Below are 16,185 nucleotides of genomic sequence, written 5' to 3'. Positions count from 1 at the left end.
TGGTCTAAATGTTCTCCTGGGCATGTTCACGGGACGTCGATGTCAAAGTGGGCACTAGAAAGCAGAAGCTGACGTTTTTTGGCAACTTCCGGCGTGGGAGTGGACATTTTCCTTCACATGAACATTTTAAGGCGCAATTTACGGAGTATAACTTCTAGTCTAGCATGAGAAGAGCAAGCCCTGGAAGAATAATATTCTTATTGGAGAAAGAATTTAATAGTATATATTTTAAATTCTAGCAGATAGAAGAATTGGCGTGCCATGGTCTAATAGACTGATTCCTTGCCTTTTACCAGAAATCACTGTGGACCAGGCACAAAACGCCGCTAACTAATCTTTGGAAACCTCCCTGAACGGGATAAGCTTTTGCTTTTGCCCATTTGGTGCATGGTCGAGAGTACGATCCCCGTCCATGTTTTTGCTAATGTGACCATGGCTTTTAAATTTCGCATGTAGGTGCAATGCAGAAGTGCTGCACGTTTGTTTCATTTTATTTTAATTTTTTTTGACACTTGCGCTGGCTAGTTGATTGGCGGTCGAGCCGCAATGACGACACCTATCTCTGGCTTCTTCAGCTCCACCAAGTAACCCGTTCACAAGCCCTCATCCATAGCTAACACAACCCAACCTCGCGAAGGATAGCAATGCCTTCGTTACCAAACTATATACTGCACGTAAGAGAGGCCACACATGGCCGAAGCAGACGGTAAACTACTGCAAGAGCAGGACGATGCGTCGAAAAGCGTGGCCAGCCCGGAAGAGATCGAAGGTGGGAAGTTAGATTTCACAAGCAGTGCGGACAATTCGACACAGCCGTCCAGAGAAGGCACTCCCCCACCGCTGCCGCCGCGTCGGGTGCCTGGACAAGTTGCGCATAGTCCAGCTCCCTCACTACGACTGCGTCGAAGTCCTACGCGACCGGGCACGAGCTCCGGTGTAAGACCACCGCTCCAGGCCAAGGCGACAACGGCATTGTCGCTCGCAGATATACATGTGCAATCTCATGGCAGCGATGAGATTCGAACACCCACTTCACGCCACATCAGCTTCGCGGGCATGCGCATTGGCAGGAGCCGAAGCGCAAGTGACGCAGACGACACGTATAGCGTGCAAAGCTATGCACCGACTCTTGAAGTTGGAGGCGAGGGCGAAAGTATGCTTGGTGACGTGCTACAGGACAGCATGACTCCTGGCTTGAAACCTATGAGTCCGGCACAGAAAGCTCTAGAGGAGGAGGAGAGTCTCTTTCCACTCGACGCGCGGTTCGATGATGCTTTTGATCAGGAATTTGACGAGCTAGACGATATCACTTCAGACGGACTAAATGAAGCGCAAGTGATTCAACAATGGAAGTCGAAGCTAAAACATTATCTTATTCTCTCCAACGCGGGAAAGCCCATCTGGTCCCGACACGGCAATGACACCCTTATCACGAGCTACATCGGCATCATTCAGACACTCATCTCCTTTTACCAGGATGCAGCCTCAAATCTCAAGGCGTTCACTGCGGGAGGTGTTCGTTTTGTCGTCATATCCCGAGGACCTCTCAATCTCGTCGCCATCTCCAAGCTCGGCGAAAGCGACGCCCAGCTGCGAGCCCAGCTGGAGGCATTGTACATGCAAATCTTGTCCACTTTGACCCTCCCGGTAATGGAGCGCATGTTCCGTGCCCGCGCATCCACCGACTTGCGTCGACCCCTTCAAGGCACCGAATCACTCCTGTCTGCGCTCGCAGACGGGTTCACAAGAGGCTCGCCTTCTACACTCCTCGGTGCGCTCGAGTGCCTGCGCCTTCGAAAATCTCACCGCACGGCCATAAACAATACGTTTCTCAAGACCCGCACACCGGCCCTACTTTACGGTCTGCTCGTCGCCAGTGGCCGTCTCGTCAGCGTCATCCGGCCCCGCAAACATAGCCTTCACCCCGGCGATCTGCACCTCATCTTCAACATGCTGTTCGAAGCTGGTGGAGTTAAGGCCGGTGGAGGAGAGAATTGGATTCCGCTCTGTCTGCCGGGATTTAACAATACGGGATACTTGTATATGTATGTGAGTTTTCTGGATCTGGAAAATCCACTGGAGGAGGTCAAGGAGCGCCCAAAGAGTGCCGACGGAAAGCAGGAAGAAGAGGTTGCGATATTGTTGATCAGTGCAGAGAAAGAAGGTTTCTACGAGATGAGGGCCATGAGAGATGAATTGGTCAAGGTGAGTTACCGATGTTGGATCTTGACACTTGAAATAACGTTTTACCACAGCAACTTTATCAAAACAATTCTCTCAAAGTCGTCCGGGAAGCTGTTCGTCGTGGCAGGCTCTCATGCACAGACATCGCGCCTGGTACTGTTCTGAGACACTTCCTGTACAAATCACGTGGCAATGTGCAATTCATTATGCCATCGTACGATCCTTATTTCCCAACCTTACTAACGAGGCGAAAGTACGTAATATCCATCTCTTGAGCTATGAAGCATAGTTTACGGATGGGAAAGCTTGACCGCCTAGTCTACGGACAGCTTTTGAGACGCTTACGCGAGTTTGACTTTCTGCTCCATCCGTTTTTCTGGTAGCTCAGCGTATGCAACAATGCTAACTTTCGATCTGGGTAGACTCCTTACACTTTACACACACCTACAGGCATCGCTGCACGCGCATCCCGTACGACCAAAGATTCATCATGAGACAGCGAGTACGCACACGTGTATCGCGTGGTCCACACCAGTGTTCGAATTGTACGCCGTCGCGCCTGCGAGCGCAACAAAAAGCGCGTTAGCCATGGCTGCGAACAAGGTAGTACAATTTGTGAGGAGGGAAGACGAGAGGGTGTTCATAATTGGGGGTGCTGTGTTTTGAAAAACTACAGAGCGGTTTCCAATGCAGAAGTGTCAACATGGGGCTAGCGACAGTAGACCTTGTAGCTTCTCCTCTGGGCTGATACGAATGCGAACCAAAGTCTTGTGTCTCCGAACGCTTTGCAGGATTCAAATGGTGAATCGAAAATGGTCTGTTCCATTATACTCGGTACATATTCGAACTGTCTTCATGCCCGTTTCCAGGGCATATCTCTTCGCACACTTTCCAAGTGATATGAACTGTAGCAACTGGCTTGAGCTTCCGATTAGGACCGTGAATTTGAAACGAACAAAATGCAAAATACAAGTATAGTTAGAATAGAAGACGAGTTCCTATCTAGAGGAAAAGATCATTGAAACCGCTAGACGAAAAATCAGCTCCGTCTGTTTCTGTTCTTAATATGCAACGTCAGCTCACCACAGAATGTATTGCCTCCATCATACTTCCTTTAATTCTTTCGGGGCTGTGAAGACCTTCCGTGGATGAAAGGCGCGAACATGGCCTTAGTTCATTGCTCAACTTTGGAGAAATCGCTGACGGCAAGCTTGAAGTTCTTGCGTGGCTGTAGCATGACAGCGATGATCCTCCTCGATAGCGTTCACGCCGGCCATCTTCGAAATGTCCTCGCAGACTATGCGCGATGCGTTCCGAATCGCGATAGTCAGGCGCGCTGGCCACATGCGCCTCATTCGCCGACTCCTCTTCCTGCAAAGGGGCTAGGTTGCTCACGCTCAGCACGGAAAATGACCTGCCTATGCAGTGTCCCGAGTGCAGATCGTGTCGGACCCTCGAAGTCCGTGGTACTGGCCGAGAGGTTGAGATTTCGGAATGCAGGCGTTCACGCCTGACCATATTCCCATCTATGTCTTTGAACCTATGAGTCTGACTGTACAGTACATCCTCAAGGGCCCGAAAGATGCCACATGGGTTTCTCCGATCTTCATCTGGCCAACTTGGCCGACCAAAATGTGTTCTATAGCGCGAATATGCTGGTCGCCGCTTCTCGCTGTGTGATACAACGCTGAGCGACCTCGCCGGCAGTGGTTCCGAATCGTCACGGACAAGCATCGAAATAGAGTCTGAAGGACGTAGCGTCATGCTTTTCGCACGAGACAAAGGGCGAATGTCCCTCGAGTCAATCTCCTGGGTTCCAGACCAACACCTGGTTCGCCGCGGACATGGTTCGTACAAGCCTTTGATTTGCCACATCTCCGCCGCTTTGCGTCTATCCTCTTCATTCCCCGTTTGTGCCAGGCACTCCACGCTCATTGAAAACAACCCACGAGCCCGTTGAGATTCTGGATCCGGCTTGTAATGGTATCCTCGAACATGCCCCATGCTTGACAACGACACATTCATCTCGAAGCCCGATTCCTGTTCCCTCTTCAGTAAAGTTTCTTCCCATTGGCGCCGTATGCTCCCTGGAAGAGCAGGTGCCCCTGGGAATGCTCCTGGCGGCGGAGCTCCAGGGACGTCCGGCGTAATGTCTTGATGCCTCTCGAATGGCGTCTTCGCTTTCTGAATTAGTGGTCTTGCTCCTTGCCATGTGCACTCAGAGTGTCGGTAGTTGGCCCATGCATTCGTGATAGCTTGTGGAATGGCACCATTATTCTCCTTTTTAAAAGACATTGAACGTTTTGGTATTTCCCCAATCATCGCTTTGGAAGGGGGACCAAAGCCTGGCTTCAAATTAGAATGTAGCTCATCCAGCCGTCTGGCTTCCTCGCTGTCTTGAGCTTCGAATCCGCATTCCGTACGGCTCGTGAAACGACTAGCACACACGGAAAGATCCGGTAATGCAATTAGAGACTTTTTTGCGCTTTTCGACAGCTTCTGTGTTAATGAGGACCTGATTTTCCCAAGGGCAGAAGTACTCGGTGAGGTCAATGGAAAGCTTTGTCTCGGCGTTTTGAGCGACGCTTCAGAGATCCTGTCCATGGGCTCGTTTCTGGTTTTTTTGGTTTTGGCTATTATCGCTCTCGCCTTTATAATCCTTTTTATTCGATCTCCGTCATGGTGTGTTTGGACAGCTTGTAACGAGATTGTCGTCTGACTCCCACTCTGATGTTGCTCAATGATGCTTCGTGAATCGGATGTTGATCGGCCACAATCCATATGAGAGACTCGGGTTGGGGATGGGGAGGTCTGAACAGAAAGAGCTTTACTTGATTCGTATCCACTGTCACTCTCTTTCGATATCCCAAGGCACCAACGTCCCATCTTCTCCGTGGGAGTCTCTGATATATCAGATTGCACGTCCGATGCTGGAATTGCAGATTGGGAAGAAGCACTTTTTGATAAGCGCATGTTTTTGAATGTGTTGATCATCTTTCGAGCGCTACGCAACGAGGCGTAACGGAGATCGTCATCTTGATTCTCTGAACAGGCTATGTAGGTGCCTTGTTTTCCTGTATTTGAAGCAAGGGTGCAGGGTCTTTGTCTGCTCGATATTAATTGAGACATATTGCAAGAAGGAGGATAGGGATGGAATCTAGAATATTGTGATTACTGCGGTGGAGAAAGAGAAGTTGAAAATTAGGTCTAAGACGTTTTGGTATGGATGACTACTGTCAATGGAGTTTGAAACCAGCACATTTAATTCCAACGCGTGTCCATATCACTCATACCGAGTTCAAGGTCGGGCTTTGGGAAACTTTAGGACGGAAAAAAGAAAAACAGTCATACAGCGAGGAAGCAAACGCAATAAAGAGAAGTAAATCATCGAGCTATGGCAGTTTGGTTAAGAGGACTCTAAATTAACTGCGTACCTAACGTATCCCTAGGTGGTTCCTCAAATGCTGGTCGCTGAGTACCTTGCATTAGACACCAAACCGGAGCATCGAGCGGTTTTCTGGTGTTGCGAATTCAGCGTTTGAGTTCTCGCGAGCCGGGAATTGGGTCCCAAATCTTGGATCTCTAATCACATGCCTCCTGAACATTGGAATATGCACACACGCACATTTCTGCATTTTGACGCACGATGCACGTTGAAACCTGTGCCCTTGTGAAGAAAGCCGGAAAATCCTTTAATATGCCTGGAAAAATGTATAGATGTTGTAATATCGAGATAAAGTGCAGGATATTTGGAAGAACGTGAGAACAACAGCCTTTCGCTCTCATACGTGTTGACTAAACCGTTGATTCACAAGAATCATCCCAGTCGACGCTGTTCCTGGGCTTGCGCTTGCCACTTAATGTTCGTAGCAGCTCTCCACCCCTGTACCATAACGTCTTCATGCGATTGGCTAACTTCTTTGCTCGAAACTCTGTCTTTGGCATACCGGATGCTTCGTCGGTGTGGGCATCTAATCCAGTGGAATGGACTGTTTTTTGGGTAATTTGTGCAAAAAATAGAGAATTAGATCGATGTACGATGAGTCTTACTGGCGTTGGTCGCTGCTCGAGAGCCGAATGCGTTCTAGGCATGTTAGGGAGTTTGGTCTTTAAATTTGAAATTCGTTTGCGAAGACTGATGACTCGTGGAGATGGATGCGTCTCTAGATGTGAGCTGTCATCCGAGAAAAAGCTCCGCATCTCATCGATATGCGAGGCCGAGGGCGGGGATAATCCAGTCGTTGGATATCGGTCTCCAGGATCAACTGTTCGATCCTTGCCACGGAATATGTTAGGTGAGGTGGCGAAGCCACTACGATCAACAGATGTGGATCTCGGTAAGCCAAATCTTCGACTTATTGAACCTGCAAGACTTCGCCTGCTGCATCTTCTACAATGACTAGCTGTGATATTGAAGGTTTTGCTTTGACCACCAGCTTTCATCTGTTTATTCTCAGTACAGATAGATTCAGCCGAGTCCCCAATTTCATCTACATCGCCGAAATTTCGAAGACAAGATAGCCTGGGCTCAATGGGATCGCGTCGTAAATCTGGTGCAGGAATACTGATGTCGATTGATGGGACATTGTTGGCCCAAGGGTAACTCTTGTCTAGATTCCACGGCCTTGACTCCACGGATGAGCTAACCAGAGAGCGTCTCGAAGCTTGTGATTGCTCTGTTGTGGAAACACTAGCTCGTCTGTTGGCAGATTGTCCGTGAGACAAAGAGCGCGAACGAGTAAAAGCCGAGTTAAGTGCTTCAAGCTCAAAAAGAGACGTGCTATGTACGTCGTTCGGCATAGAGGCTGATCGTGACCTTTTTTTCACCTTCATAATTGATTCAGCTTCCCTTCGCTCCAGCGAAAATCGTGAAAAGTTTCCGTCCCCTTTAAGCAACCTTTGTTCCTCTTCATTGGCTGCAGAATCACTTTCATGTATGCGTGGGATAAGTTCGGCACCCAAGCGCTTTATCTCTTCTAGCGCTGATCGCACGGTTTCATCGTCATCCTTTAACTCGCCATTTTCACCGTAATAGCGTCTAAGTGAAGGCAAGAGCTCCGATAATCTTTGTGTCAAGCCATTAATCGAAGGAATCGACATCCTATCTATTTCAGCCATGAGTTCGTCTGGAGTCCATTGCTGAATCTTTGGCAAAACGACCTGTTTCGGCCGAGTTATCATGCGATCTATTAGCGGCACATAAGACTGTTCTGCCTCTAAATCATTCTGCGTGTGTCTCACTACTACTGGATCACCTGCCATCACGTCCAAGCTCTCAAAAAAACTACGATACTTCTGTCGCAATGGAACTGTCAAGGTTGGTCGATCCTGAAATTGAGTTTCGGCCTTGAATGATTCTGCCTCAGATGGATCAGAGTAAAAATCCAAAGCTTCGTTGAGCTTTGAAAACAGATCAACACGGCTGAACTGAAGCGAGGGGATTGACCGCAATTCATCTAATGTCATGGACCTTGCAGGAACATATGTAATTGAGATTCTTTTCTCTTGCTTTTCTGCAAATACTTCTGTATTGGTGGGAGCCGCAACAGCCTGTTCTGAAAGTATATAGGACTTGTGTTTAGGCTCCTGAGAGCGACAAAAGTCTTTGTAATCAGCTAGAGAAGAAGTGCGTTGTGGCAATGGAAATTGGCAAGTTATGGCTTTCAGGTCACTGATGCTTGCTTCAAGGCTATCCTCTTCCTTAATATGGCCGGCGTGGCGCTGAGTCGCGCATAAACCCGGGGAAGATACCTTATTGTCGGTGCAGTTTGCGTCTTCTTCGTTGCGTTCAATTACTGCATCAACTTTTCGAAAATTTGCACTTCTGTTAATACTCGCAGGACTATCTGACCTTCTCGTAATGCTTTTATAGTTGGAGCAGATACTGGACATGCCGCGATCACAATTGTTGATTTCGAGATCTTGGGATGAATCACTAGTGATGGGATGCAGAGAGAAAACTTTGCCGTGGTCCGCACTGAACTCTGACAAAGGCGATACTAGTATCGCGGCCAATTCTTTGGCCGGAACAATACCAGATTTTATGTCTTTCTCAGTGTTCGCGTTGATTCGAGAAGCAGAAGAGGACTTGGAAGGCTCACTGACAAACCCCAGTTCCCCTTTCCTTCTGGTGGAGGATGTGTACATTGAAAGAGGAACACGCGTCTCTAAATCTGACTCATTTGGAGGTACAGGCTGAATACCTTCCGAACAAGAGTGGCTTTGGACGACTGCCGGTTTTTGTGAAATTTCTTTCCTACTTTCAGGCTTTGGTTTCAGCCCTATTTTAGCGAGCTGAATGTTTTGCGAATTTTCCGGCTGAGGACTTGAGGTCGGAAGCGGGGTAGAGTATCGACTCAAAGAGCCTTTTTCGCTAGTAGAATAGACATAACTTGGTAAAATTTCAGATTGTGGGCGGAGTAAATCTGTTCCAGCCTGGAAGTTTGGGTGCCAGCGTGGCTGTTTTGGCGTTGGAGCTTCGACATCAACCTCAGCGGTTGCGATGGTTGCAGGCTGAGTGTGCTCTTCTATCGCGACGGTCATATGTTCATCCTCGCTGCCGTAATTCTTCAAGAACTCTGACACGGTGTTGCCTTCCTCCACAACTGGATTTGGGGATGAAGAAACCAAGGTACAATCCAGTGCAGCAGCTGTTGACGTGTACTCTGAGAGAATTGACCCGTAATCAGATGGCTTGCTCGGCACTTTCTCATGCATGTAGTCATTTGCGACATCAAATCCAGACCTTCGTGAAGTTATTGTTAGAGATTTGAAAATTATTGGTTCCTGAGATTGAGAAATTTTGTTTGATGGCGTCGCCGTAAGTTCGCCCTCAGACGTAGGCTGTAGGCTGGAACGTATGAGATCTCTTGTGAAACGTTTGACAGTTGGCGAAGCTGGTAGCTCGTGTGGCTGCTTATCATGATGCGAGAGCTGTTCTGGAATTTCATTCATCGCTGCAAAATGTTCGCTGTGATTAGAACTATCGCACATCCTCTTTTCTTCGAGAATAGGACGGACACGTTGAACAAATCCTGTAGTTTGTGGCGTTGTCAGGCTAGAGTCTAAAATCTCCGTCGTATCCTTTGAAACAAGGACATGAATAGGATTAAAATCCTCACTGTAGTCGTAATAGGTCGGGATTGTAGCAGAAGCACCAGAACCTCTTCGCGACGGCCCATCTCTGCTGGTTGTAATCACTGGCTCGACATGGACAGCAGAATGTAGATTGTGTGGGGTAGGAGGTGTTGAAGAAGGTGGGTTTGATGACTGCTGAGACGATTGTGCAACTTCAGTGTCTGTTGGTGTGAATGCAGGAACATTACGGTCCGTGGTTGAAGGTGTTGCTTGTCTCGACGCTGGATGGGACGCAGAGTTAACATTAGGCATGTGATCGAGCAGTCCGATTGAATTAATTGACAAAGAGGAACGATTACGTGATTCGGGGTATACTGGAGTTGTACGAACGCGTGATGGTATAGCTATTCCATGATGACTGTGGCTGATCTGATCTATTTGCGGGCAGTGGGCTACGCGCAGCCCGGAGCCAGGGCGACGAAGGTGATGTCCCCGTCGATGCATTACAGCAGTGATATCGCTCATGGCAGGTGAGGAGGGTCGGTATCCTGGGCGTTTGAGACGCGTAGGGTAATGATACGGTGACCTTGGTCGAGGATATGGCTCCTGGACACGGAGACTTGATACAGAACGGTAGTTCGCTAGCCCGTATGGCTGGTGGATCGCGGCTGTCAACGATAATGACCTCCCATTCTCTCTTGGACGTGGAGTAGGAAGAGGAAGCGACGTGGTGTCCGAAAGATTACCTACGCTTGAAGGGGGTGGAATATTGCTAATGTAGTTTTGTGGAGTGTTTAAGTTGGCGAAGCTGCTTGTCAATGACGTGCGGCAACCTCCAGAAGAGACCGACGGCCAGGGATGATGGGACTGATGACCGGATGTTGGACGTGAACGCTGAGAGTGCGAGCTGCAAGTTGACACGCGAGAATTAATTCCACTCCTTCGGCCGCTGTTACGCTTCTGTGCTGAGATGCGAGAGCATGGAATCATGAGTCCTTCGGCGCCAACCTCCGTGGAGCTTTTAAGCATGGACATAACACCAGGAGCACTGGTAAGCATATCTGGTCTTGTTACGACAGATGAAGGTTTGGGGCAGCTTCGAGAAGTCATCGACAGATTGGACACAGCGCTGTTGCGTCCAATAGTGTTGGCATCTCGTTCCGTGAGGGCCATGATTCGTTTATGATATGTGCTTCAAGAAGCAGACGCAAAACAGCAACCGCCCAAAAAGTCCAATTGTGGCAGGTCCAAGAAGACGTAGCAAAAACAGGATGCGATGATGGATTTATGTTGATAGAGTAAGAGAATTGGGCGAGATTAAATAAACAGCCGTATCATCATGCAGCGGGTAGGAGCCACTGGCCTAAAGACCAAGCTCGACGTTGTTCTGTGCAAGAGCATTCGGAGGCCAGAGCGGTTGTTGCTTTCGAGATCATTGTGGTTTCCGTCGCTAGAAGGTGATGTACTCCTGTCCAAAGACGTCAGATTGTTTGGTAGAGTTACAGGCACAACTCTTGAGCATCGTCGTCGTTTGGAAAAAAAAGGACCTCACAGTAATTATTCATGCTGCCAATCTAGTTCGTCGCTAATTGGCATTATTCGCCAAGACTTAAGATGAGATCGAGTATTATGAAAGCGGGGGAAAATGTGAAAAATTGTCTCGAATCGTAACCCTGCTCCATTGTCATCAAGTGAAGATTCGTAACATGCGCAATGTCTGGCGTGCTGACAGGTGCTTTACTCTATGGTCCGTACGGCTTTTCGAGTTTGTCGTCATTTCCTGGGGATGATTTATTCAGCGGAGACCTAATCCAAGGTAGCATCCCCAAATGATGTGTTGTTCGTAATCGCTTGTCATCTGGGCTACGAGATCGTTACTTGGGGCGCTATCTAGGTAATATCAAACTGAATGCCATCTCATCTTGAAGCCTTTTTCCATTTCATAGCTCGGGACGCGGGTGGACAAGCTCGACGTGTCGATCATGTCTCGAGGTCGATATTGCTTTCTTCTGCTTAGAAGAGCCGATGGATTTTAAGTTTCTCTTTCGCCTGGTGGCCGAAAAATGTCTGTTTCGGAGAATGACGAATGCTTCTTTCCACACAGCAAAGTTCACATGTCGTCTTTACTGGAAACTTAGATCATATACCTCTGTACGCTTCTCCGTCATCTCCGCATACTGTGACATGGCTCTTACTCTCAAGACTATTGCCTCGAGTTGATCATCCTAGAGTACCAAGTGGCATACTTTGGGCTGATAACAAGCCCAGGCTGGTACCAGAAGAGCGTCATTGCTGTCGGCCTGCTATAGTTGACAGCAGCTTACCATCGGGAATTCTGGAGACTGGGCCGTATTCAAGACACCAGGTTATACAGCATGTTAGAGCTTTAATTCTGCTGTTATCGCCAAGCATGGCTGGGCTCGAGCTGACGGTTCCTCGGGTTGGCGCTCTTTGGCAAAAGTCCAATCGCACGTGCACGGGTGAGAGTGATGAGGGAATCGAGGCGTGCAGTAGTCCTGTGGCAGTGGTAACTAAGTGGGTTATGCCAAAAGAAAGACAAAAAGAGCGACGCAAGCCACGAAACGGAGTTGGTGCACGCTCTAGGAGGTTTCAGTTCTGGCAATGGCACTTCCGCTTTAAGCACATCGTATCGGCCGAGCACCGCCTGCGAGAGCCCTAACTGGACCGGGGAATGGTGGGAGAATCATTGTACGGGTCGATCAGGCACGCTGGCGACAGATGCAATGTATCTAGCATCTGAAAATAAGCTTGCCTCCGTCGTTGAGCATGTTTTGCCATTGTCTTCCCGGTTCCCTTTTGCTTCCTAGCCTTCCCTAACGGTCATAGCGGGAGGAACGGCAAGTTTTCTTTAGCAACGAGGCCAGCAGATCGATCAACGGCGCCATCCTTTCGTCTGAATGGCGCTATTTCTGCTGCAGCCAGCACCGTGCTCTCCTGACGAAACCCTGCTCGCGACGGACCGTGGCCCAGATCAGGAAGAGATGTGCTGTTCGCATTGCAATGGAGGAGTAACGACAGGTCACCGTCCGAACAGTTGCTGCTGAAGCGTTAGCTGAATGCACAGCGTCTACGCATCTCCGACCTTGTTTGTTACTTTGGTCATTTGGTCCCAGTACCTTTGTGTTGGTCTTGTCAGCGCTACCCAGCAGCCTCACCCCTGATAAAGCTTAGTCTTGGTCCCCATTCTTCACGACTCAAAAATCTAGGTCCCAGCGGCGCACCTGGGATCATTACGCGGATCAATTTCTTCTACCTTGCTCCTCCTGTCTCGTGCGTATAGAGCACAGAGGTCGATCTTCCTCCAAATGTTTTCTGTTCTTCCCTAAGGTGGACGTTCAATTGGGCTTCCGAGGCCATTCCATTCGTTTCAACGCGGCCAGCGACAATGTCTCGGCCAGACAAAACACAAGAGCAGTTGAGGGCGGCCATTGAGATGGCCTCGCAGGGTGGTGCGCGTGCACCCTTGGAAAGCCCTAGATCTCCAAGATCTGGAGCTCCGCAGCATCCTATAAAGTCCATGCAAGGCCCGTTTGAAGAGTCTATTGAAGAAGCGGCGAACCCGCCTGATACAAGCGTGCAAGATAGCTTCAACCAACTCGACGCAAGAAAGCGAAGGCAGCGGCTGCTGGACACCGACTCGACAAACGGCACGTACAACGAGCAATGGCGGTCACAAAGTTCGACCGCCAGGTTTCACCCACTTACCAAGATCATTTCTCAGGTGGCGTTTGGGGTACATCTGTTGCACCAGCAGCTAGCGAAATCGGATGAAGAGGTGGTTAGAATCTTACAGAAACATGTGGACGATGTGGATAACTTTGTGCAAAGAACGGAAGAGGACTTTGATCTCGCGATCAACGACATCAGGGAACGCATCAATTACTTAAAGCTCCCCCTTGAACACGCCGGCGTTTTTGATGTTATGTTGGACGACAAAACCTTCCGAAAACAAATCCTGGATGGCAATGAGAAGATCGAGAAGGTTGTGGACAAAACTTCGATGCTCGTGAAGGACCTTCAGGTCGATGTACAGAAAGGCATGGAAGCAACTATCGAAATGGGCAAATATCTGGACGATATATCTGATGACTGGCCCCAGAATGACCGAGGATCAATTCAGATTTTCCAAACAATGCAAGCTAACGTAGAAGGCTGGGTTCAATGCATGAGCACGCTCCAGATGAAGGGTAATGGTTTGAGCGTAGCTGTGGTTCAGCTGGGGAGTATATTGAACGAGATGGCAAAACGGGCCGCATCTGCAAGCCGCCGTGAACAGGTATGATTATTCTGCGTTGCTGTTATACGTCTACTAAAACCGCAAGTAGCGAAGAGCAGAGCGTGCGGCAAATGGTGGAAGCAGCAGGTCTATGTCTAGCTCACAACACCGATATAGCCATTCTTCGTCCAGGCGTCATGAACGACGCGTTTCTCATAAGCCACTGCCAAAGGATCCAGATCTGATCGCAAAAGCAGTCGAAGCAACGGTTCCAGGTGCAAAGCTGCCGCACCGGCAAAGCTCACGGCGAGAACGACGGTACGATGCCCCTCGCGAAGCTCCCATGGTTCCCAAATCGTCCGCAAATTCGATCAAGTCATCGAAGTCTGCAAAATCGGGCAAGTCAGCAAAGTCGTCCAAGCAGTCGAAGAAGCCAACACCGATTCGAACTGATAAAATGCCTACGCCGAAGAAAGTCGAAACAGCGAAATCTGAGTCAAAGAAGTCAAAGATCACGGAACTTGCAAGTGTCTTTCGCTTTCATGGATCAGCTGCTCCGTCAGCTGCTCCATCCCCGTTGGCTTCCCCCACATTGCCACCTCCTTCCTTTCCACATTCCTCAACTGTGTCACCATTGGCCTCACCAAGATCATCCTCAGCGCCGCCTCACACCGAGAAAATAGCCCGAAAACCGGTTCCGCCACCCGCGCCTGTGGAGATGGACGCTAACTCGACTGCTGTCTACGAGCTTGATAACGACCCTCAGGCAACCCTGATCGAAGCTCGATCACGGCTAAGGGAACAGCAATCTCAAGAAGCACTATCCTCACGGCTTCTGCAGACTCCTAACGCGGAAGAAAACGACAAAGGCAGGACATCGACAAGCCCGAGCATGGGTGAAGCGACAGATTCAGCCTACGCGTCAAGTCCTGAAACAGAGATTCAACGACCTACCACGTCACCGACACCTCGTCCACCTGGTATTGGGAGCCTTGGTATCTTCCCTTCCTCGTCAATGACCAGCCTTCCTTCTATGGTAAATGTCGAACAGGACAGACTGTCGGACAAAGAAAGCGTGACGGCTCTACCGGCGGTCATAAATCCCATAAATCGGCCAACATACGCAAACTCTACTGCACCGAAAGAACCGTCAAGATTAAGACATGGCTCAGTGCCCAACGTGCTGCCGAATCTGAAGAAGAAAACGAGCCTCTCGGCTCTCAAGAAATTATTCTCGAGAAAAACCGAGAATATTGAGCCATCGCCCAGAACCAGGACGGAGAACCACGAAGGCCGCGAAACACCCTCTATTTCGGCGAAGGAGCCCATACTCGAAAGTCTGATCGAGCTTCCGGGTTAGACTGTGCTTTACATTTACTTCAGTTCCTCAACCGAGGAGTCCTATGATACCCAGAGATTTTTTTTTTCTTTTTAGCTGGCTTATTCTGTTTCATTTGTGTTCACAAGCATTATAAGGATGATCTTGATGCTCGACATTATGTTTTTGGCTGGATGAGGACTGAACTTTGTTGTTGCGAACTGCTGCCAAGCGAGGCGTTTTCATTTGTGCGCAATACGTTGCTTTGCTAACCACCATCTTCATGGCGTTCCTGCTCAAATTGTTGTACTTAATGTTTTGCAGTTTTCAGGAGAACCAATGACAAGATCGGTCATACCAGGGGATTCGACTTCGGCAGCCTGACCCACGATATGGTTGTCAGCGTTGACCAACATACAGCCAATGGGACGCCGGTCCCGAACCACGGAGGATGTTCATGGTATATGCCTAGTTGTCCTCTTTGCGGCAACAGAGAAATATACCTGCCCAATGCGGCAAGCGAACGCATTTTAGACTGGGCGGCAATATAAAGATAATATTACGATCGATGGGGCAATAGCACGTTCTCTAGGGGTCGTCCCATAACCAAGTCAGAGGCAGAATGGAGAAGATGGAAGACGTCGATTATCAATTTCTTGAATACGTGTCCTTTAAAGATGTTGTTAAGATTTGTTGGCCGGCCTTTTATGCTTGTATATAGCCAGCACGCATAACGAGGAGCACAACAGTAAAATGCTGGACCAAGGTCTAAAGCTTTTAATAAACACTTGATGTTCGTTAGATTCCGAACTACGGAAACGTGACGCATCCCTGCGGCGCGTTTTGCACGTCTCTGGCGCAAGCATTTGACAGGCCAGTTCGTAAGGTCCGCTTGAAATAGCCACGTTTTGGAGAGCCGATCGAATGCGCACGCCCTTCAAGATCAATTTTGCAGACGCAAGCAGTGACGCATCGTGCGAAAGGTACAAGGTAAGCAGGTCGAGATTCCTCACAGCGCATGCCGTCAGATGAATTCGTAGTCCATGCCCGGATATCACCACGTCCGGCTGCAGCAGTAACGTTCTGTTTCAGGGCCGGAGTAGCGTAAGCGTTCAACGAAACTGCGTCGCTGTGGAAAATTACCGACGACAAACAGAAAAGGTGCCTACCGACGGGCCTAAGAAACATTGAGTAAAGTCCTCTTGCGCCGTTGGCAGAGCCCCCAGTTTCAGCCCTCGTTTACAGCAAACATCCCGGCATGCCGCCCTGCGCGAACGTCGTGCGCGCCTTGGGGTGCCGAACAGACGCCATGCGTGCGCGAAGTCCGTGGAGCGAAGTCGAAGACGTCGTCGATCATGCCGGACCACGT

The 16,185-nt window shown here is 49.2% G+C and overlaps 4 protein-coding genes across 4 annotated transcripts; 2 read left to right on the top strand and 2 right to left on the bottom strand.

The window, feature by feature from the left end:
- Positions 1–456: 456 nt before the first annotated feature.
- Positions 457–3,208, top strand: PV09_05944 (uncharacterized protein). The gene is made up of 3 exons (XM_016359514.1): positions 457–2,205; positions 2,256–2,437; positions 2,607–3,208. Exons 1-3 carry the CDS (start codon positions 691–693, stop codon positions 2,848–2,850), a joined length of 1,941 nt encoding a protein of 646 aa, XP_016212763.1. The 5' UTR covers positions 457–690; the 3' UTR covers positions 2,851–3,208.
- Positions 3,209–3,258: 50 nt separating this feature from the next.
- Positions 3,259–4,506, bottom strand: PV09_05943 (uncharacterized protein; the record flags this gene model as incomplete). The annotated part of the gene is made up of 1 exon (XM_016359513.1): positions 3,259–4,506. One exon carries the CDS (start codon positions 4,504–4,506, stop codon positions 3,259–3,261), a length of 1,248 nt encoding a protein of 415 aa, XP_016212762.1.
- A 1,440-nt stretch (positions 4,507–5,946) lies between these two features.
- On the bottom strand, positions 5,947–9,775 carry PV09_05942 (uncharacterized protein). Its single transcript, XM_016359512.1, has one exon. The coding sequence runs from the start codon at positions 9,763–9,765 to the stop codon at positions 5,980–5,982; it is 3,786 nt and encodes a 1,261-aa protein (XP_016212761.1). The 5' UTR covers positions 9,766–9,775; the 3' UTR covers positions 5,947–5,979.
- A 2,519-nt stretch (positions 9,776–12,294) lies between these two features.
- Positions 12,295–15,603, top strand: PV09_05941 (uncharacterized protein). Its single transcript, XM_016359511.1, has 2 exons — positions 12,295–13,558; positions 13,608–15,603. Exons 1-2 carry the CDS (start codon positions 12,668–12,670, stop codon positions 14,856–14,858), a joined length of 2,142 nt encoding a protein of 713 aa, XP_016212760.1. The 5' UTR covers positions 12,295–12,667; the 3' UTR covers positions 14,859–15,603.
- Positions 15,604–16,185: the final 582 nt, after the last annotated feature.

The sequence above is a fragment of the Verruconis gallopava genome, assembly GCF_000836295.1.
Source record: "Verruconis gallopava strain CBS 43764 unplaced genomic scaffold supercont1.19, whole genome shotgun sequence".
Classification (NCBI taxonomy): Eukaryota; Fungi; Ascomycota; class Dothideomycetes; order Venturiales; family Sympoventuriaceae; genus Verruconis; species Verruconis gallopava.
This window is presented reverse-complemented; position numbering and strand designations above follow the sequence as displayed.

Coding starts and splice junctions, on each gene's coding strand:
- PV09_05941 (XM_016359511.1), top strand. CDS start 12,668: ATGTCTCGGCCAGACAAAACACAAGAGCAGTTGAGGGCGGCCATTGAG. Junction 13,559..13,607: donor CTGCAAGCCGCCGTGAACAG/GTATGATTATTC, acceptor AACCGCAAGTAG/CGAAGAGCAGAGCGTGCGGC.
- PV09_05942 (XM_016359512.1), bottom strand. CDS start 9,765: ATGCATCGACGGGGACATCACCTTCGTCGCCCTGGCTCCGGGCTGCGC.
- PV09_05944 (XM_016359514.1), top strand. CDS start 691: ATGGCCGAAGCAGACGGTAAACTACTGCAAGAGCAGGACGATGCGTCG. Junction 2,206..2,255: donor TGAGAGATGAATTGGTCAAG/GTGAGTTACCGA, acceptor GTTTTACCACAG/CAACTTTATCAAAACAATTC. Junction 2,438..2,606: donor ACCTTACTAACGAGGCGAAA/GTACGTAATATC, acceptor CGATCTGGGTAG/ACTCCTTACACTTTACACAC.